The sequence below is a fragment of the Neurospora hispaniola genome (genome assembly GCF_033458365.1).
Source record: "Neurospora hispaniola strain FGSC 10403 chromosome Unknown B0T23scaffold_4, whole genome shotgun sequence".
Taxonomy (NCBI): domain Eukaryota; kingdom Fungi; phylum Ascomycota; class Sordariomycetes; order Sordariales; family Sordariaceae; genus Neurospora; species Neurospora hispaniola.
The window spans coordinates 2335512-2356896 of NW_026944409.1; the positions used below are offsets into that span (position 1 = coordinate 2335512).

Below are 21385 nucleotides of genomic sequence, written 5' to 3' on the forward strand. Positions count from 1 at the left end.
ATGATGTGCGAGATCCCAGATCAGATGACCGATAGGATCCGAAATCGATGGAAGCACGGTTTGGGAAGGAAGGGGGGATTCGAAAGACCACAAAAAGTCAAAAAAAGCTCAGTCGCCCAAGTTTGGAGTTGAACTCGAGGAGACCAGCTGCAACCTTCGAGAACTTACAACCTACCATATACCGCGCATCAGAAGTGTTTCCAGGCTCCCGCACACCATATCGCTCACTTGGCCACGCACAAGGCGGAATGGGTACGAGAGTTATTGGGGAATCTGGGCTTGCGGCTTACATGGTCCAAGGTCTGCCGTCTGGACATTCGCCCGCTTGCCGTTGCCGGGACTTGCGAAAAAGTGTACGCGGAGTTTGCTATCGGTCGTCGACGCAACAGGCGGGCCACTTCCGAGTTTGGCTTGCACCCTTCAACGACAGACGACAGATGCGAATTCATCTTCATCGACATTGATCGTACGAGGATTACCAATGTGATTATTGCAATAGTCATTGGTATCACGAGTTCTCCGAGGTTCCAAATGTGTTGATCAGTAGACGGAAGAGTGCTTGCTTATAATTGAGGACCCACCTCCAGTATTGTGCCATCACATGCCGGGAAACCCGAGTCAACAATGACCTCACTCGCAACATCAGGAGGATATCACCTATGACCATCACCGTCTCCCCGGCCGTGTTTGCCTTCGCCATAGTAAACAGACGCTTCGCTTTCGCCCTGGCAACGATATATCTTGCCTTATCCTTTTCGTCTGAATTCAGTACACCTCATTCCTCCGACCTTTGCATATCCTGGTCAAGTGAGACTTCCTGATGGGACCATCTAGTCGTACCGAGGTCACTCGAGCAAACAGTCTACTATATAGGACTGAATTTGCCTTGCCTGAACAGGACCATGACTTGAGGTTCCAAGCCAAGATGCCTCAGTTGGAGGAGGGCCCGATTCGAGATATCCTGGCTGAACTGCTATTTGCATCCACAGACCCTGTTTCCGCCGGTTTGACACTATCGCCATCTTCTCGCAGTCTCTCCTCCGCCAAGTTAGTGCCCAGCAGACTACCTGCTTGTTTTCCCACCAGAACCATCAGAAAAAATCCCAATCTTCAGTACTTCCTCACCTCCACTCATCCACTTGGTGTCCTTGTGTTTCCATCCCTCTCGATACCAACAGACTCATCCGATACATCGCCTCGGCTTCCATCTCTACCTCCGGGGCGGGAGCCGATTACCCTCCCTCTACTCTCCATCGACACTCGTACCCCATCGCGGCTCAGGGTTCTCCCACCATAAAAAGGCCTTTCCTTCTCTTCTTCCGGTGACCATCTTCTTCTCCTGACTCTCAACGATATCCTCAACAAGCCTCGGGTAAGCCGGTTCGACAGCGGCCTCATTCTCTGCTTATATCTTCTCTCATATCCTTCCCTTCCTATCATCCTTTCCTTCGCCGGACATCTATATTTCCCTCAAAACATCATATCTCCATCAACTCACTGTTCATACGCCATCCGTCTTCACTAACTACAGCGAGTGCCAAACTTGAACACTTCGTGGCCATCGGATCTGATCTCAGGTATCCGTTTCTCTTTCACATTGAGACATCCAGGGGATCACAGACCATGGACGACCTTACGCCACCACCCACTCTCAATGGAGACGAGCCAAATGAAGAAGGGCCCTGTACGAACACGCAATGTGCCCATGCTCGTGTCATTCTAGTTGGACTTAACGATACTCTCCGAGACGAGAGGGATCGAGCCCGAGAAGAAGCGGATGACCTCAGGAGAGAGATTGACAGGTTGAAGGCGAAAAAAGCAAAGCACACACAAGTGGTATGTAATAGCAAAGTAAGTTTGGACACTGGACAGATACTGATATCAACTAGACCTGGCCAGAAATGCTACGCCAACACATTGCAACCAGACAACCGCCATGGAAAACAGTATGGAAACAATGCAATAAGGAGGAGAATATGAGCGTGCGAACCAACTGGGTGCATCCCAATATCAAGTTCGTTACGCCAGAGGAAGGAGAGGCAGCAGATCCATCTGGTCCTAGACCCGCCGACGACAGACGCTTTAACTTCAATGCCCTCCCGGCCGAAGTCCAGGCTAGGATTTTCAAACTCTGGCTATTCAAAAAGGACAAGCTTATCCACGTTATTTCCCGACTCGACCCCTTCGTCCCAAACCAGGATTTTCCAGAAGAAGCGGCCCTCAGAAACCGAAGTGGTCTCAAAAATGTCTTTTTTTGGGGGGAGCGGCGCTGTAACATCACTAACAGCGGGCAAAACCCTAATTCTCTACTCCGTATCCTTCTTGTATGCCGTCGATTCTTCTTCATTGGCATCCACTGCTTTTACGGCCTTAATACATTCGCTTTCTCCAGCTTGGGCGAATTTTCACGGTTCTGTCAAGGGATCGGTCCGGCCCGTATCAGCCGCTTACAGCACCTTGAGATTACACTGATGGGAAATCAATACCTGACCGTTCCTTTGGACCGAAATGGTCGTATCCCTGTCTCGCGCCGCACCTCCCCTCTCAGCTTTCTCCTGGACTGTCATCGTCTCAAAAGTCTGGTTATTTTCGTCAATGAAAGTGAGAAGAGATATACCCGTCGTCGATATGAAAATTCAATCATCCAGGACATTATGGTTCGCCAAACCGCTGGCCAGCCTAACCAGCGCAAGCATCGCGCCCTCCGCTGCATTCAAGGAATGGATTTCATCTATGCCCTCCGTGGTCTGGAATGGATTCGCTTTTATGACTTGTATAAGGCCATTACATCTACATCCAGGACCGCTACCCGTGAGTCAGTAGCGGACTGGTCGTTCGTCGAGGACGTTACAAATACTTCTACTATGCAGAAAGTTCCCAGCCGTCGGGAAAGCTCAAGACTGGAGAACCTGGAGCCTCTTTTCGGTAACAATAACCACTGGAACCCCAGCCAGGCAGATTGGGATCTCGTCAAAGGCTTTTATATCAACAAATGGTCGTATGACCAGTTAAGACAAGACTTTCCTCATATTCCGTCGCATATGAGTGCGAGCAGTAGTCCAAGACAGGGGCACTCTTCGAATTCGAGCTCAAGTTCTTCGTCCTCCAGTGGACCGCACTATGGGGGTGGAGGCCCGGCTATGAGTGTCACAGGAAGCTCCATTACCGATGCCATTGATCTTGGTAATTCGGAATCCACCCCCGGTCCCAATACAGAAACCGACTTACCACCTAGAAGTACTACCGGAAGGGCCGCCAGTGTGATGATCGAACTCTCATCTGATTCAGAGTCCGACTCAGACGACGATAACCTCTTTGTTAGCCAGCGCAACCACCAACCCCAACAACACCAGCCTAGTCCAACCCCTCATTCCTCAGAAGGAGGCCCCAGCGTCACAGCATCCGTCCCAGCCCGCCTCCATTCCCTCACGCCCATGGGTTCCATGACTTCCAGTCTTCTGGACAGAGGCTTCTCCGTCCCAGCCAACCTTGGACGTCTAGAAACTCCTTCAGGACTTAGTTCCAGGAGTAATTCAACACCAAGAGGACATGGAGGTCCCCAAAGCTTCGCTTCGTTGCTTAACATCCAACCAGCGTCGTCGGCGGCGAGGTACTTACCTCCTAACAACGCAGCTGCTCTGGAATCTGCTAGTGTTGTGGCTTTAAGGAGGGGTTCTATGTCTTTGTCCATGTCGAGGTCGCTTTCTCGGTCGCTTTCTAGATCGGTTTCCAGGTCTGGGTCGTTGGTAATTGAGAGAGGCAATGGGAATGGGAATGGAAGTCGAGCGGGGTCGGCGTCTACTTACAGAATACGGTTACGGTATAGATCTTCATCAGGGAGTTCAGGGAGTTCAGGATCAGACCTATTCGTTAGGCAGACTCCGAGGCTGTCCGAGAGGGAGAGTGTTGATTTGACGAATGTGGATGAGGATGGCGAGGATGACGGTCATAGTGGTAATTTGCTTGGGAGAAGTAGTGAAAGTGGAAATGGGGAGTTGATGACGATTGATGAGGATGATGATGAGAACGGGGATCAAGATATGGAGGGTCGGGACAGCGGGTATGAAGGGGCGGATGATAGCGATGTTGAGATGGTGGATTCGGTTTAGGCCTAACCTCATTCTGATGAGGCGTTCGAGGATGGAATTGAGGGAGTTCAGGTGGGCTTGCAATGTCTTTACTCGAGGGCGAAATGCATGGGTGGTGTTGGGGGAGGCGTTGGACTGAGCTGGTCGATACCCCTTTTCATTTACAGATGGGCGTATCTCTTGTGCGAAAATGCCTTCATCTGCTTCACAGACGCCTTAGATTATTTCGCTGATGCATTTTTGGTAGGCTTACGAAGTTACCATCTGGGTACCTCCAGCTTAGATATTTTCAGAATCGATGATTTCCCAACTCTTCCTTACTCAAACCCACCCACCTCCATTCCTCAAAATCTCCTTATCCCCCTTCCTATCGTCACAAAAACCCCCCATCCTTCCCTCCGGATCCCACTTCTTCCTAACCTCCCTCAGTTTCCTCGCACACTCGTCACTCCAAAACCTCGCCCTCCTCACCCTAAAGTCCGCGTCCCCCAGGTAACTCCCCACAGCATACTTCTCCACACCCTTAAAGATATCCCTAACCCACCCCGTACACCGCTCGTCGTCTTTTTCATCAGACCAGACTGTATAAACAGCAAAGTAGTGATCACTCTGCATCGACAGGGCCATTGGTTCTCCCTGGGGATCTAGAAGCGGGCGGCGGGATCGGGGGCTCATGGAGAACCAGAGAGCAGAAGATTTGACCGTTGGTAAAGTCGTGAAAGCCTTTTCGAGGACGTCGGGGACTGATATAGATTCCGCGGTCTCGTGTGCTGCAAAGCCGGATGAGGAGGATGGACCGGAAGACGACAATTCATTAGAAATATAAGCGTTATCACAGCAATACCTATGTCCCCACGGGCTGGCTAACAGTTGTTGTTTGTACTCTTGCCCGAGGGAAGTAGATTGGCAGAAGACCAGGTGTTTGGTGCCGGGCGGGTGCAGGTCGTGGATGGGTTGCAGGGCGGCGAGGGCGGCGGAGCGGGAGGTGGTGAGGAGGGTGAAGGAGGCGAGGATGGTGGGTTCGGGGTCGTAGTCTGAGTCCTTTGCCGGGTTCGGGTCATATGGGTTTTTGGAAGTGCGGAGGTGGGAGGAGACGCAGACGATTTCCATGCCTGGGTCGCAGGTTGGTGCGATCTGGAAATGGGCAGGGGTGGGTGAGTAGATGAAACTAGGTGGTAGATAGAGATGACTGGGGGGAACACACGTTGATTGCCCATTGCAGGACTTTCTTGAAGAGCGAGACAGGGTAGAAGTATAGGCTTTGGTACATCTCCAGAAGTGGCCGTGTACGGAGGTAGAGACGAGTGACGATGGCGGGGAATCCGGGGCCTGCTCCTCGCGCTGCCCAAAAGAGATCGGGGTGGGAGTCGTTGTTGATGAGAAGGTGTTGGCCATTGGCTGTCACGACTTCCATGCTGATGACGGATTCACATGCCCATCCCCAGTTCTATATGTGGTGTTATCAAGCTTCATGTCAGCATCGTAGAGATATTCACCTACATCCCAGATTCAAAGACTGGAACTCACCTTGCAATTCCACCCCATCCCTCCTTGCAGCAAAAACCCTCCCAACCCAACATCAGGACAATGCCCGCCCGCAAACATCCTCTCCTTCCCGCTTCCTCCCATCCACACCAAAAAGTCATTCAGTTCCTGCCCCGTCATCGACGGCGGACAAGCCACTACCTGTGACTCTTCATCATACCAAACACACGCCTCTGCCGGCTCCCTCTCAGCCGAATCATCCATCACTCGCTCCGTGCACCCGTACTTTCCATGATGCCCGAACCAATCTATCTTAAGGGTATCCGGCAGTTCCAACTCACACAAATCCACCAAGATAGCATCCCCCCTCACGCTCCACGCCGCCCAACTATGACCCCCGCTACGCACACTCACGCGCTTACCTGTGGCCTTGGCGTACTCGACTACGGCGATGACTTCGGCCGTGGTGCGCGGGTGGACGACGGCGTGCACGTGGGGGGTGAGGGAGTAATCGCGGCGGTGGTTGAAGACGCGGCCCCAGACTGCTTGGGTGAAGTGGTCGGAAGGGGTGGAGGAGGAGGAGGATTGGAGGACTGTTTTTCTGGGGAGGATTGGGTCGACGATGTCGAGATCCATTTGGTCATGTTCTGCTTCTTTTTCTTCTTGAGAAGCATGGTTGTTGATCGCGGCGGCTTTGGCGTCCGCTGCTCTCTCGGCGAAGCATGCCAGGATCCATGCTGGGACCGAGGAAGAGGAGGATGATGATGTGAATGAGGAGGGGTGGGAGGTGATGGTTAGGTGGTCCAAGTTCTGGGCGAGTGACTCCATCGACGTGGGCTTACAGGAGATACAAAAATACGATTTGTCGGTGTCGTTTGCCTTTTGAAGTGCTCCACGTTGAGGCTACCTATTCAACTGAAGGGGATCAAGGTGAGGAAGAGGAGCGAATGCCACCATCGCTGCATCCATCTCGCTGTTCTTGGCCTGCAGGCCGAACCCACTGTTACGCTCTAAAAAACCGCTAATGGACAACTGTTTTATGAAGGATATAGGTGGCTGTAGATGATCCTGACATGGGCTTCAGGTTGATTTGTTGGCGTCGAACACCCTAGCATTGGACATTGGTGTAGCCAATCATGAATTTCGAGGCTTGCGTTGTTCATGGTGAATGAAAAACTAAGTAAAAGAAGCACCTGAAGGCACTGCAAAGTCCAGCGCTGTACGAGCGGGGATCTCAATCATGAATAGCGCCTGACGGGGTTGGGAAAGGGGGTGTCAACATTCTCAAGTTCGGGTTAGGGTTGGTTGAATGAAATGCCCGAACAACACCGGCGACACTATGATCTCTTGTGATAGTAACCCTTTATCTGTTCATTTTATGCGGTTATTACAAGGATATGGATCATCCAAAGTGCTTTCATATATTTGAGCAAGAGTGAAAAAGTTCGGGAAGCTGGTCAACCGGGTGGAAACCTGGCGGTCATGCCTCGACAACTTCTACCTCGGAGCTCTGCCGCCCACGATACAGTGGTGAATACTTTTTCTACTACCAGTAGTTTGCATTTGCTTAACAAGATAGTTTGTTTCCTTTCAAACTTACTCCTTTAATCATTCAAAAGGGTAGCTCGGTGGGTGGTTTGTGTGCGATGACCAAGACGTTCGTTGGCACCAGACGCGCAGAACTTGGAAGACGAGCGTGCATCTTCATGAGGTCGTCTACACTGATAACTCAATTTTCATGTTCCTTATTCTCAAGCAGAAGATTAACTAACAAACAAACAAAAATACAATCAGCAGGTGATCAGTCAAAGTCAAAGTGGAAACACAAAGAAAGAACCCCCCCCAAAAAAAAAAAAAAAAATCGGCCGAATAACTTCATCCAAGCCGGATTACAGCCGGATAAAGGTACCCGGCCAGTGTCCGATAGGAGAGTTGAACTCCTGGCCTTTGTAGGTACATTTTCCTATACCTGCAACGCTCTACCAACTGAGCTAATCGAACTTTGTTATTTATATGGTCATTCTCCCTTCCTTATGTACCTACCTGTAGGGATTGAGGGCTACTTAAGCGGGCGGAAGAGGGTTGGAGGAGTTGAGAGGGTTGAAAGATGGCAGAGGTGCATGTGCAGGGCAGGAGTCCTGCAGGGCTGCATCATCACGTAATAAGAGAAAGATTTGGAAAGTTCAGAAATTGGAGATGATGATGGGCTAAGACACTGCATTAGTATAACTGAGAAGTCAAGTGCCTGTGGCAAATACCGTGGGCACCACGAAATGAAGAGGCTTGACCAGCAAATCCTCGAGTCTGGTCCCTAGATAAGTCATCCGAGTCCCATATGTCTGCTGGATGACAGGTATGTCTGAATGCAACCTCGACTGTGTCCCGAGCGAGGAGAACCAAGCCAAAAGATAATACATGCGATGAGATAGAAAGCCAGGAATAGCAAACCCCAATATGCTCCGAGATCCATCTCACCTAACACCATGTCTGAGATATCCCAGTCGAACAGATTGCCTGCCGCGCCCAACTCCTACAATTCATGTCCACAGATGATGCAATATGACTGATCCAGACTCCCAACAAGTTGAAGGTGCCATAGCCTTACACAGAAGGCTTGACGGAAAGGGGACGGCCTACCTCGTGCAACTCGCAGATCCACTTGTACTGGCGCTGTTCGTCTCCCTCAAAAGGCCACTCGAATTCCTCGGGATACGGCCCCTTCTCGCTTCCGCGGCGAAAAGGAATCTCATAACTCAATAAGAAGGGCAGAGTGCCGTTGACGAGAGGACTGCCAGTCTCGCTATCGCGCTTGAGAGTCAGGTGTCCCTTGTCGTCGTATTGGTAGACGAACCCGGCCGTCAGAGCGCCCATCTTGACAGCAAGGTCGATAATGTGGGCTTTTTCCTGAAACTCCTTTTGGCGGTGCTCGGGACTTCCCTCCATGATTCCAGCCCAGAATGCTCTCTCAGACTCCTCAAAGTTGTTGGGGATCTGCCAGTTCGAGTTGAAGTCCTCGCCGGCAACCATCTGGATACGGTGCAGGCCGATGCCGAAAGGCAGAGGAAACGAATCCTCCCAGTCAACGATGCCCATAACCTCATGGGTATCGGGGTTGACGATGAGATTACCTGCCCAGAGGTCGGCATGGGCCATGAACAGAGGAAGTTCGCTGATCTTGTCCTGGTGACGCAATATCTCCATGGCAAGGGATCTGTAGGGCTTCATCTCTGGCTCGAGGGTGAACAAGAAAGGGATCAGAAAGGGAAGGACTTTTCTGACGACTGCTTCGTGGCTTTTGTCCTGGATGTAGCCCTTGGCTAGCACGCGGCCGAGCGAGTTGCAGAGTTTGGGAAGGATATGGACGCCCTGCTCCTGGACAACCTGGGTCCAGGTTTTGCCGACAATGCGGTTTGATGCGTAGATCCAGGATTTCTTGGCCAAGTCCCTGGGGTCAGTGATGACGGCTACGAGCCGGATGTTGGGAACGTATTGGTCGAACCCGGGGCAGCTTCTGGCGCGCTCAAAAGGGGTGGTGTCGAGAGAGCGGAGGCGGAACTGGATGACGATGTCGGATCCTTCGTTCATGGACACAAAGACAGTCTTGCTGTCAACTCCCTGGTGCTTGCAGAAGGTGGCATCTGTAGCTTTGGCGCCCTGCTCGCTGAAGACGTTGGCCATAGCCTTGGCTAGCTCAAGCTGCTTCGTCTTGGAGTTGAGACACTCGGGCAGGTGCTCAGGAGTAACCCGACTGTACGGGTTATCCTCGACGTTGAAAACCTCTTCTCTGACCATGGTTGTATTTGGAAAGGGAAGTGACGGAGCGGTGAGTTTAAACTAGTCGCGATCCAGTCGCAAAGAAGGTGGAAGGGTAGAGGTGGGTTGTGTCGCGGAGTAGGACTTTAAACGTCGGAGAAATCAGGTTTATGTCGCTTCTTGATTGCGGTCGGAGCAATGGGGCTCACGCTTGATGTCCACGAGAGTTTGTAACTCGGCTGCTGACACGCTGCGCTGGCACGTCGTTGGCAGATCAGAGCTGTGACACTGTTGCTGGCAGATGTGTGGTTTGATGGGCGCAAACAAGAGGAAGGAGATAGTAGCCCGACAATGAGAGATACGACCCTTTTCTTTCTACGACTGTTTGACGCTTCTTTCAGTAAAGGCCCGACTTTGATTGCCAGGGTGTAATGCAATAGCGATGATGGAAGCTGGATATTGCAAGGGACTTCCGCGTTGGTTGTGCGTTGGGGTTTGGACACACCTTTTGCTTGTCAGATGTTTTAGGAGGCAGCGGCAAGTAGAATGAACGAACCGGAGTTTTCGGTCCCTCGGTGATACGTATCTCCTCCGCAAAACGGACGTTGACTCGACTTGCGCCGGAAATACGACGAGATACTGTACTTAGAGTGGCGGGGAGGGTTCAGTTTGGACGAAAGGCCGACAGTCAGTTTCGACGAGCACCTGACTTGTTGGTCTCGCGCGTGTCCTGGCTTGGTGGTTGTAAAGAAGCACCGGACCTCGGATAGGAATCTCCTGGGTTCGCTTCGTTGTGGTGCGAGGAGAAAGACGGAAGCGGGAAGAGGAAACGAAGCTGTTGAGGCTCGTGACTGCCCCGTACCTCCTTCCACACCGACCCGTCCCATACCATTCACCCGATTACACGTACAGTCGTAACTTCCGACTCTTGCTAAGCACGTGCTTGTCCTTCAGTTAGTATCTTCCACATCACCATGGTGAACCCTTCCAGTTGTGCAACCCCGACGTTTCAAACGGCTTGAGATGAGTGTGTGATACTCGCCCGCCTTCCAACTTAACCGCCATTGTGACCGTACTGCATGATAAGGCATCCCAACCCATGTTGGACACAAAATATGAACGTCGACAGTGGGAATTTGACGAGGCTGAGATGTGGACGTACACGAATGGGATGAATGAGCTTGAATGACGTAGGGTCATCAAGACTGCAAAGTGCAAACGCAGATGCTTCGGATGGTCCTTCACGGCGACTCACTCGAGACACCAAAATATGGGAGCAGGCGACATCCCATCATCATCACGCGGATTGCACACAAACACCCTTCCCTTCAGCTATCACTACTACCCGCCCTTCTCCTACTCCTTGGGGCCATCCCTCCAAAGCGTATAATCATAATGCCAGCCCTTCCCACCCATATCCATCCGAACCTTGTAATCCTCCTCCGCCACCCTCAACACCTCAAAGTCGACATCCACAATCTGCATCTCCTCCGTCTCCGCGCCCATCACGCCCTTCTTTCCATCCCACTCTTCCCCGACCGGCGGCAACACCCCCTTGAGCGGTAACGCAACCTGGCTCATCCCGCCCGCGTTACAAAACACAATCGCCGCCGTGTTCTCACACGCCCTCGTCACACACACGCTCCCCAAAAAGATCTTTTCCGCATCGCGGCTGATCTTGGCCGAATTCTCATCCACCGCCGTCACCCACCAGTACGACGGGACAATAATCATGTCAGCGCCGTCGGCAACCAGGGCGCGGAAGCCTTCGGGAAAGGCAAGGTCCCAGCAGATGAGGAGGCCCGCCCGGATAGGAACTTGGGTCCCGTTGGGGCCGGGCTTCAAAAAGGGGGTGTCAAAGGCCCGGTGGGGCCGGTGTCGCTTGATGTCCCCCGCCGTGAGGTGCGGCCGTTCGGGATGCCAGAGGTTCATCTTTTGGTAGGAACCGGCCAGGTCGCCGGTGGAGGCGGAGATCCAGTAGGCCATGTTGCGGATTTCGATGGGCTGCCCCTTCCAGGTGGCGGGTTCTTGCTTGCCGCTGTCGCCATCGTCGCTTGGCGGTTCCTTGCCCTGAAAAGAAGAAGAAGAAGAAGAAGAAGAAGAAAAAGAAGAAGCAGGGTGAACCTCGCAAATGGTCCCCGGCACGATGTTGATGTTAAGCTCACACGCTAGGGCTTGGTACCGAGCCAGGTAGCTGTTGTCGGCCGAGGATTCGGCGCACGCGGCCACGAAGGACGGGTGCTCGGGACACCAGGATGTCAGGTGGTACTCGGGCAGGACGGCAAGTTGGGCACCTCCCAAGGCCGCCTTGCGGATGTAGGACTCTGCCTTTTGGAAGTTTTCCTCGACGGCGACGTCCTAGAATTGTTTCCAACGAGTTAGTGGCCATGTTGTGTGTAGGTTGCATAGCTGTAGATCTGTAGTCTTGGAGTATGTGGTTGGTGATATAATTCACGCATGGTGATAAGGAAAAGGTTGGGTTGAGCAAAGACAACGGAAAGTGGCTTAATAATATCATTGATATTACCACTCGAGACTTCAGCTGTCGAATAGACTCCTACATCGCTACATACCTTTGGTTGAAACTGAATCAGAGCAATCTTGTAGTTGGGCGCCATCTTGGTGTTGTTGGTGTTAGTAGACAGTGAGTCTCTCGGTTGCTATGTTGTTCATGCGCAAGTTGGCGAGTCAGGTCAACCTGTGGATCGAAGCTTCTTGGATGTTGACATCAAGCAATGAAAATGACTGCCGCTTTCACTGTACCGAAACTAGAACACTGCCCGAAGCAACGGATATAAGGTCGTGTTGGCCAAAGGGCGTCCATGTTGGTTAAAGGGCGTATTAGCCCATAGGCGTGTCCGCCAAAGGGCGTGATGTGACTACCTAGAAAGAAATCTACTGCATAGGCGCGGAAATGGTCTTTACTGCTAGAAGTAGTAGCCTATTCACTCGGCTACCTAGCGCTTGTACCCAAATATACTAAACATGTATGGTACTTTTTGGAGAATACCATAGAGCAATATGCACAACCAGACGAGAGATGAGTCCAATGGGATTTTCCCGTTTTCCTAGCTAGCGCCTTTGGTAGGTAAGTTTCTTACGACTGAGCACTTGCGGTAGAGGTACACGTACTGTACAAGTCCATTCAGGGCAAACTTTCGAGGTTATGAAACTTCACAAGCCTCACATGCCGGAGACCCCATCCTCTTCATAACAAAACAGGTATTGCCAACGAACTGTAACCTCCACTGATTCCCACCTATCTTTGAGATCGGAACGATCTCTCAACGTGGATGCCCAGCGATGGGTCAAACAGAATATCAATCTATGCCAGAGCTTGCATCCATGTCAACAGGGGAAAAATGATCATGAATGTCAAATGACACGCCGAAGCGCATCGCTGGCAACCTAACCTTGCCTTGCCTTTTTCACACAAAGTTATCACCACTGTCCTTGAACAAGAAAAACAAAAGTTCAACTCGCAAATGCAAGTTCGATTGTCGCTACTTGTCTCGTTATACCGTGACGACACGTGTGTTCGCTGTCGTTGCCGCCGATCGCTGAGCCACTCTGCCTGTTCTAATCGGCTTCGTTCGTCGTCGTCGCTGGCGGATATGCCCATTGGGGGAATGCTGAATTATTTTTGCATTTGTTCACAAAAGTTGCTCTAGAATGCCACTGATGCCAGTTCCAACCAACCGTTCGATCAACCTGCCCACAAACCACTCGCTTCGCCACAAACGCCGTGTCATTCATTTGATCCCATTCGTTCGAAATGTGTGTTGTTATGATGCTGTACTCCCGGTTTAGAGGATAGTTCCGAAGCTGTGAGAGATTCCATGTTAGTGCGCCGTACATTGTAAAAAGACTAGTAACGAAACCCTAAACTTACCCAAAAGTCCTCTTGATGCTGCGGACGTAGTACTCATTCCAGTTGTTCTTGACAATCTCCTCCTGGCCGACGGGGACGCCAGTCCACTCGACGCGCATAACAGTAACCTTGTCAACGTCGTTCTGGTCGAACTCAATCTTCAGGGTCGAGTAGTGACCCTGGGGCCACTGCTCAAGACGCCACTTCTGGACAATCTTGGTGGGCTCCTGGAGCTCGACGTACTCGCCCGAAACATTTCCATCAAAGAGCACGAACTTGCCGCCCGGCTTGGCGCCCTCAAACACCTTGGGAGGGGCGCGAGTGAAAGCGGCCAGACGGCCGGGGTCAGTGAATGTAGCGTACAGCTCGTCTGCGCTTGTGCGGAACTCAGCCGAGTCTACAACTGTCGTCGTGTTGATCGCCGAGGAGGAGGAGGAGGAAGTGGTGGTGACAGCGGGGGCGCTCGAGGAGGCAGGCTGAGGGACGAACTTGGGAGTGGAGAAGCCGCTCGAGGGGTTGGAACCGGGAGCATGCTGGATGTCCTTGCCGTGCTCAGCGATGAGCGCCGGAGAGAGCTTCAGAAATTCCTTACGGAGCTGGGGAACAAGCTTGTTGCGCACAAGGTCCTTGACGGGCCTCTTCTCGTTGGCATCCGAGTAGATATCAATATCGAAAACGAACTCGTCCTCGTCCAGCTCATGAGACACCTCGGGAACGGTAATGGTGCCCGAAACATTGTCGTCGGTGGCAGTGGAGCCTACATGCGAAACGGAGTTTTAGCCCGCGGTCCTTGTTTTTCACATCCAAGCAATGGGTGCAGTGGCAGGTCTATTTAGGCAAAAATAAAGGAGGATTCAAGTGCAATGATGGCTCTATTCTATTACGGAACAACGTACCTGTGTACTCCAGGGTTAACTTGACATCAAAAATGGTGATCACCTTGCCCTTGCGCTGCGCAACATCGACATCTCCATCCATGCTAATAACCTTGCTAATCTTGGCAGTCACATCTCCCTCCTTGGCCTCAAGCTTGGTGAGGTTGTCCTCAAACCACTGCTTGGCCCACGAGGTGGCATCCTTGTTGACCCAGTGCCAGTTGTTGGGGTTGTGCAGAACCATTTTGACGGTTGTGCGTTTGTTTAGAGAAAACAAAGTACTAAGAATTAGATGGAAGGAATCTGTGAACCACTGATTAGCGCGATGCTTTGGCAAACAACGTCATTAATGTGCGCAAGAGTGGTGTAGAAAAGGCTACATCAGAGATGGTCCTGGTAGACCGCAGCGTTTGTCATCAAGGGAGGGAGTACAAGTCACCCTATGACTGGTGCCAGCTGAACAATCATCATAGAAGCCGTAGTGTGTCGCGGTGTCGGCGCAATTGCGTGCCATTCAGTGCAATGCTTGAGATGTGAAGGAGAGCGGAGGGAAGACGGAAAAAGAGAGGGATTGCGGTCTTACCTTGGAAAACACAAGCAAATGATAGTTGGGGTATCAATGGTCGTTGCTGTCGTCAATCGGGGAGAACAAGAACTGAAAGTGTCAAGATAAAATGGGCGAGGTTCGCCGGAGAAGAAAAACAAAAATAAGGAAGAGTCGCAAGTCGGGGAGTTTTGTTTGGAAAGCTCTAGAAAACTGACTCGGCTCCATTTGGGCGGACAGCAGGGGCAGTAAGGCTGGCTGCCCTGTCCGAGCTGTGACCACCATGCGGCGGGGTAATGGTCGGGCCTGACTGACTAGGTGACTGAGGGGCACCGTCATTCTGGGGTCCGGGTCCATGTTCTGGCAGTGGATGGAGGTGCTTCAGTGGAGCTGTGCAGCACGGGCACTGCAGCTTGAGCTGTCTGGCCAATCAGTCGATTCAATCAAAGGGGCACTGGCCAGCCTTCTGTCTTCTCTCGGATTCTGGACATGTTCGATGCTTCTGGGGCTTCTACTGTACTTGGACATGGTCAACGACCTCGCTCTTCAGAGATATAAACCCCCGATTGAGACTGATGTCAATTTTTCCATTCACTGTTCACTTTTAGTCGGAGAAGACGGACACCAGCCTCCCACGTCTCGGGATCTTCAGTTGCCTCTTTTTTCCAAAAGCCATGTCTCGATGAACATCAAGAATTGAATCATTCAGATTCGTCAAAAACATACAAACGGTAGGTAACGTCTGAGGCATTGAGGCAATCGATGTTCCTTCTATATCTCCCATACAAGGTACTCGGTCATTCAACCTTCTCAATGAATGGAACGATCAAAATTGGGAGATAAAGAAACAGGTGGCATGCTCACCTTGTGATACGGCGCCGATAAACTCGCTAGTATCACCATGTCGGCATGCAGACATTCTTTCCCTTCACATATTACATTACTGTTCTGCTGTGTGCTTCTGCCCTAACCCAGCATCTAACGGACCCTCTGTTTGCAAACCCGGTCAGCTTGAAGTGCTAGAAATGTCACACAATCACAGTCTGACTTGACTGATAGCACTATCAATGCACAGATGATACTGCTATTTATAGGCATCTTGCTGTTCCTGGAGACATAAATGGCAAACATTTCAGACATCAAAGGCCACTGTGAGCACAAGAAGACATGTGAAACCTCAGTCGCCACGACTTTGGAGAAAAACCATGTTCTTGAGGATATTGCGGACAGCCTGAGAGATGTCTGGTTTCGTACGATCAACACGAACATCTTGCAGCTCGGCACTTCAACGCCTCAACGCCTGACGAAGGGCCGGCCGGGTGCGCTTTCCAGATTCAGGTCCGTGATGCTGAAATCAATATCACAGAGACATGGACCAGGCATGTCTCACAGATGGGGCCTGAAGAGCTAGCTGGGGTCTTCAAGTGTGGTGTGTTCACTTTGTATTTGGAGCGATGAAGAATCGCGTGATGGTAACTTGGCACCAAGTCTTGACACCGAGCCAACCTGCCAATGATACTCATCGTCCTGGTCTTTGGACTCTTTTCTCCATGGATTGGTCCCTTTTCACGTGGATGATTTGGATGATCGGGAACAACAGCGATCCAGGGAACATTTCGAAGCGTAACAAAATCTACATACCTGGTTGTCGTCGTCAATGGGGGGACTTCAACGGGTCCATCGTGCTAATGCATCTTTTTCGAGCTTCTGAAGGAGCTGTCGAATCACACTTTGCAAAAACTCCAGGGGGATAAGCGCCAGCAACTATATCACGAATTCCACGAATCACGGATGAAGCACGGAGTTGGGAGTTTTGGGTCCCTTGTTCCAAAAATAAATTGCTCGGACACGCCATCTTCATTTCACCAATCGCCCCGGAGCTGCCTTCTGGGCCTTCGACTTTGAGGGCCCGCGATGTAATGCCAGAATATCCATATCTCGGCCGAAAAGACAGAAGAAAAAAAAGAGGAAAAAAAAAAAAAAAAAAACCGTTCGGCGATGAATTTCCAAACCCAGTCAAAGGCAACGGTATTCAGTGGAGCTGTCAGTCAATGATTTGCATGGGATACCGTACATCGCGGCGATACTGTGGGGTGAACTCCTCTTCTTCGTTAAAAGCTTTTGCTTCCTCTCTTGACATACCGCTTTGGGAAAACAACATTTTCTGATCAGCTCGTCAACGTCCATCGCGGGGTGGACTGTAGCACGACCTAGTGCCTAGCCAACAGTCACACGGGCACACCATCTTCTCCTGCAAATCAGGGGCCACCTCCGGATCTATCTATCTCCTTTGTGCCTGGGCTTGCTAGTGCCTATCGTAAGTTGGGCTGCTCACAGATAAAACTCTTGCCCATCTAGTTACCATGCGGGCGAGGAAACACACAGAGGCAGCCTCGACGGTGTCAAACTGTCAGGAGATGGAGGATAGATGAGGCCACCTTATTGACTTATTAACACAGCAGGCGAGGCCAGGGCGAGACTTGCAACCGTTTTCGTGCACATGTTCCCGTCCGTCTGCAACCTCACTGTATCCGCAATCAAGCATGTGGTCGGTACCATGGTATGGATGAGGCATCCCTCGTACACACCACCGTTTCATCTCCTGGAGCGGTGATAACAGACGACGGGACCTAGAGGGACCAGCAGTATTTCCGTCGGAAAACCACCTCCTCTTGGAGAAGGCCTGGCCTCCGAGCTGCCAAGATGGACCAGTCGTCTAGGCCTGTTTAGACAGGAGGCCGGTTCCCGCGTTTTATGCATTGGCAATGCTACACAACTAGCTCGCCGCCCGTGAGACCTATAAGACCGGGGTTCTTGTGTGTTGGTTAGCTTTTATCGAGTATGAATCTACGCAGTACACCCATGTAGTGTAGTGTGAGCGTTGCCGCACTAGGGCGCGGCCTGGGGCAACCTCTCCCTTTCTTTCACCTCCTCACAAACATCGCTTATACAGCCCAATCCAACGAATTTCACTTTATCTACCACACTTGCGCAAGCGGTAGATGCAACCTCCAGCTGTTCCTCAGCCGCGCCTTCAACCCACCGGTTGACCGGAAACTCTCATTGGGGCCTTTGTCCACCTTGTCCTGGCACCGTCTTGTGAGGACCTGGCCTTGAACAACAACCCCACGTTCCGACCATCTCCGACTGTGAATGGAGTTGCGACGACAATTTTGAGAATTATGCTTGGTGCGGGTTCGAGGCACGGTTTTGGGGATCAATAGGCATTCGGCACGTCGTCGACATCTCATCTGGCATCACCGGTATCCCATTGTTCAGTTTTTATTTTTTGGTCTAAAAGGGTTTACAGTCAGCCCGCAGGTCCTTGTGTGGATGCTGTGGTACCATACGGGCTAAATCAGGAACATTCTCGACAATCTCCAGCCATGAGTTCCTCAAGAGATCCCACGGCGCGCCTCCGTGCCGGCCTCAATCCTCTCTTGACGGCTTCACTGGGGGGATATCATGGCCATCACGCCAATACACCGCTCTCGGCCGTGTCGATGACTTCTCACGCCTTCTCATCGAACCAGACACCCCTAAGCGCAATTCAGCCATACAATCCGCAGGAATGGGTTGCGTCTCCGGCCATAGGCCCGGGTTCTGATCGTACTATGCAGCAGTTCCCACCACCACAGGGCCACCCTTATCTTGAGCCACAAGGTAAGTCAAGTCAACAGGAGGGTTGATCCAAAGGCCATGCTGACGATGTTAGCAACCCCTCCACCTCCACCCCCATATTCACCTCCACGCAGCGCAAGGCCGATGAGTCTGGTGCTAGAGCCGTCTCACGGGGCGAACATATCCGCAGCCCGAGCTCCACCACCGCCGGCACCCCCAGCTCAACGGCCTCCCACTGAGCCGCCACTTGCAACCGCGTCGTTTCCACCACCCCCTGGCACGAGAGAATCGTCAAGAGAAAGGCGGTTTGGGTTTCCGTCATTGAGCAGGCGACGAGAACAACAGGCAAACACTCCTGTAGACATTCATCCACCGGTCCGACACCAAGGGCTCATGTCTCGCGTTATGAATGGGAACGCGAACTCGCCGAGGCCTTTGACGTTGCAAATACCACAGCCTGAACAAACGGCGAGCCAAGCCCCGGCGGCACGAAGAGCAGTATCAACGCCTGCCATTGCTACGCCGACATCAGCCAGGTCCCGGTCTTCATCACAGGTTAGATGGGATTCTGCAATGCCCGTACCGCCTCCTCCACCGGGCCCTCCGCCGTCGTCAGCGCGATCCCAAAGTACCCAAAGTGTTCAACGATTTCCTTGTGGAAACGACCCCGTCGTCGTCTCGCTTCCCACTCGCAGGGCCCCTCCCAGCGGAGTCACTGCTTTGGGGCCTGTTCCGCCCACCCCAGCAAATTGGCAAGATACCGAGGTCATGTCGAACGCTCAAGCCCAAGCCCGAACACCATCTCCCAACAATAGGGTACCTGTTACAACGGAAACTGCGAGTGTCGCAAGTCTGAGTGCACATCCTCAATCAGCAGCGTCTTCAGAAGCCTCAATGGGCTCGCTGGCGAGGAGTTATGCTCAGAGAACCGACAAGACCATCCGTGAGCGAAGGACGGAAAGTCGGACAAGAGGGAGCGCTAGTAACTCCATGGATGGGTCGCAGGATCTTTCGGATATCGTCATTCCGGGCTCAGGTGGATTGCAGAGACGGTTGACAATCACCCGGGGAACACCGAGGTCCAGTCGAACGAGCGACGGTCTCAGGACGGGAGAGTCGATGGACAACATGCATGAATCTAGGGGCACCACGCCGCGAGCCATGGGCTTGAATCAGGCTCATTCTGGCCAGCTAACACCGACAGGGGTGTCATCGGAAACCCATCGGTATACCGAGGACAACCAGACTCTTTCACCCAAGGCTCTTCCGACACCACCCACCGGAAGCCGATCGTCTTCGGCTTGTCATGTGCCTGCTACTCATCTGACACGACACTCGGTCATCAGCCAAAGTAATGAGCAGTTCACACAAGCCACCATCGAGCGCTTCACAGCCTTTGCTCAAAAAGAAATGACGGCATCGAGTGATGCCGAGCGAGTCCGCCTGTTTGCCGAGTTCTTTGTCAGTGAATCCAGAATACGGAGGGAAAGATACGGGGCGGCTATAGGGGCCATGGGCTCCGAAATCCTTGACCTCACTCGCGACCTGTTCCGACCGATGGATACACACAACAGACGAGAGTCCTCGAACTCTGCTACAAGTGGGGTGATTGAACTGACCACACCGCAGTCCTCAGAGCCCAGGTCACATCGTGGCTCCATCGGTTCTGTTTTCAGCGGAAATCCCAATAGCCATGGACAAACGCCCATCACGCCGTCGAGCGCTAGTCAGCCGATGACGCCAGGAAGCAGCGGAAACACACCGAATGCAAACAACTGGCCGACTTCGAACTACATGCCCTCGTTATCGCCCATCCTTAGCATGAGTGTGAGCGATGCGGTGGATGAGCAGGACTCTCGAGGACGTCCGGCAAGTCGATGGTGGGAAGCGGACTCGAGCGGTGCACCGTCAATGAAAATGGAACGCTCCAAAAGGGAATCCAAATACATGGGCGTCCCCAAGGAGGCCCGAGAAGCTCTCCAATGGATCGACGACGGATCAGCCGGCCCGAGCAACAACCAGCGCTACTCTGACTCTGAATATCCTCCTGAGAAGGTTGGATGGCATGAACCAGACCAAACAACACCCGCACCGCAACAACAATCAGCCCGCAACTCTGTGTTATCCAACTACTCAAGCCCAAGCACACCCAACCCTGCGCACCTGGACGTCTCTCGCCTGGTGACCCTTCCACCCCCCTACCCACGCCATCATCCGGCCGTCAACAACAACCACCCGGAGCTCACCCAGACCCGTAGTACGGTCCGAGTCATCAGCGACATGACCGAGATCGACGCCATCAAAGAGAAATTCAGGCTCGCCAGCACCAAAGCGCGCACCGACGCCGCCGAAGCCGCCAAACAGCGCCGTGCCACCCTCCGGCAGAACCTCCAGTCCGAAATTGCCTCCGGTTCCATCGGGTACGCCGAGGCAGCCGCCATCGAAACGGACGCCAACACATCCGAAAACAGCCGAGTCCAAGACTTTGAAAAGTCCGACTTTGACGAATTCCAAACCGCCGTCGTCGTGCCCGTCAACGAGATCCTGCAGACCCGCATCACCAAGGCCACCGAGCTCTTCGACTCGCTCCGGTCTCGCCTCTTTGACGAAACCCACGACTCCAACCCGAACCTCCCGCAAGAAGAAGGCGACGAGCAACCCGAACTGCTCGAAAAACTCACCTTGCTCAAATGGATCTTTGAAGCGCGCGAAACGCTCCACCGCGCCCTCTACGATCTATTGTCTGACCGTAATGACCGCTACCGCGAAGTCGTCCTGACGCCCTACCGCCTCGTACAAGGACAACAAGACAAAATCGCCAGCGCCACGGCCTTTTTCGCCGAAGACGCGGCCAAGCGCGCCCTGGCTCACCACGAGGAAGTCCTGCATCGCACGCAGCAATTCCGGGACGTAGTCGAAGAGACCGTCATCCGCGGCGTCGAGGCGCAGTTATCGGCCTTTTGGGACATTGCGCCCCCGCTGAAGAGACTGCTGGATAACATCCCGGCGAGCATGGAAGGGTTCCAGATCCAGATCCCACAGTCGGAGTTTGAAGAGAATCCGAGCTATGTGGAGCATCCGCTGCAGTACCTGTTCAGTCTGTTGTTGCATGCGGAGAAGAGCACGTATCAGTTTATTGAAAGTCAGA

General features: G+C 52.5%; 5 protein-coding genes and 1 non-coding gene across 6 annotated transcripts; 1 reads left to right on the forward strand and 5 right to left on the reverse strand.

Annotated features, from left to right (window-relative positions):
* Nucleotides 1–1568: 1568 nt before the first annotated feature.
* On the forward strand, nt 1569–4404 carry B0T23DRAFT_144476 (uncharacterized protein). The gene is made up of 2 exons (XM_062832423.1): nt 1569–1836; nt 1900–4404. Exon 2 carries the CDS (start codon nt 1902–1904, stop codon nt 4107–4109), a length of 2208 nt encoding a protein of 735 aa, XP_062693009.1. The 5' UTR covers nt 1569–1836; nt 1900–1901; the 3' UTR covers nt 4110–4404.
* A 5-nt stretch (nt 4405–4409) lies between these two features.
* On the reverse strand, nt 4410–6608 carry B0T23DRAFT_453618 (uncharacterized protein; the record flags this gene model as incomplete). The annotated part of the gene is made up of 3 exons (XM_062841183.1): nt 5616–6608; nt 5293–5535; nt 4410–5222 (listed from the first exon to the last, which is right to left on the reverse strand). The coding sequence occupies exons 1-3, from the start codon at nt 6399–6401 to the stop codon at nt 4410–4412; spliced, it is 1842 nt and encodes a 613-aa protein (XP_062693010.1). The 5' UTR covers nt 6402–6608.
* An 882-nt stretch (nt 6609–7490) lies between these two features.
* B0T23DRAFT_t206 lies at nt 7491–7574 on the reverse strand. Its single transcript has one exon. It is a non-coding gene; the product is annotated as a tRNA-Tyr (tRNA).
* A 58-nt stretch (nt 7575–7632) lies between these two features.
* B0T23DRAFT_404595 (uncharacterized protein) lies at nt 7633–9365 on the reverse strand (the record flags this gene model as incomplete). Its single annotated transcript, XM_062838919.1, has 4 exons — nt 7633–7818; nt 7862–7884; nt 8049–8103; nt 8211–9365. 4 exons carry the CDS (start codon nt 9363–9365, stop codon nt 7633–7635), a joined length of 1419 nt encoding a protein of 472 aa, XP_062693011.1.
* Nucleotides 9366–10447: 1082 nt separating this feature from the next.
* B0T23DRAFT_144549 (carbon-nitrogen hydrolase) lies at nt 10448–12241 on the reverse strand. The gene is made up of 2 exons (XM_062832425.1): nt 11900–12241; nt 10448–11684 (listed from the first exon to the last, which is right to left on the reverse strand). The coding sequence occupies exons 1-2, from the start codon at nt 11942–11944 to the stop codon at nt 10683–10685; spliced, it is 1047 nt and encodes a 348-aa protein (XP_062693012.1). The 5' UTR covers nt 11945–12241; the 3' UTR covers nt 10448–10682.
* A 799-nt stretch (nt 12242–13040) lies between these two features.
* B0T23DRAFT_144512 (activator of Hsp90 ATPase) lies at nt 13041–14526 on the reverse strand. The gene is made up of 3 exons (XM_062832424.1): nt 14094–14526; nt 13219–13954; nt 13041–13151 (listed from the first exon to the last, which is right to left on the reverse strand). The coding sequence occupies exons 1-3, from the start codon at nt 14314–14316 to the stop codon at nt 13133–13135; spliced, it is 978 nt and encodes a 325-aa protein (XP_062693013.1). The 5' UTR covers nt 14317–14526; the 3' UTR covers nt 13041–13132.
* Nucleotides 14527–21385: the final 6859 nt, after the last annotated feature.

Coding starts and splice junctions, on each gene's coding strand:
- B0T23DRAFT_144476 (XM_062832423.1), top strand. CDS start 1,902: ATGCTACGCCAACACATTGCAACCAGACAACCGCCATGGAAAACAGTA.
- B0T23DRAFT_144549 (XM_062832425.1), bottom strand. CDS start 11,944: ATGGCGCCCAACTACAAGATTGCTCTGATTCAGTTTCAACCAAAG. Junction 11,685..11,899: donor TGATTCAGTTTCAACCAAAG/GTATGTAGCGAT, acceptor AAACAATTCTAG/GACGTCGCCGTCGAGGAAAA.
- B0T23DRAFT_144512 (XM_062832424.1), bottom strand. CDS start 14,316: ATGGTTCTGCACAACCCCAACAACTGGCACTGGGTCAACAAGGATGCC. Junction 13,955..14,093: donor GTTAACCCTGGAGTACACAG/GTACGTTGTTCC, acceptor TTTCGCATGTAG/GCTCCACTGCCACCGACGAC.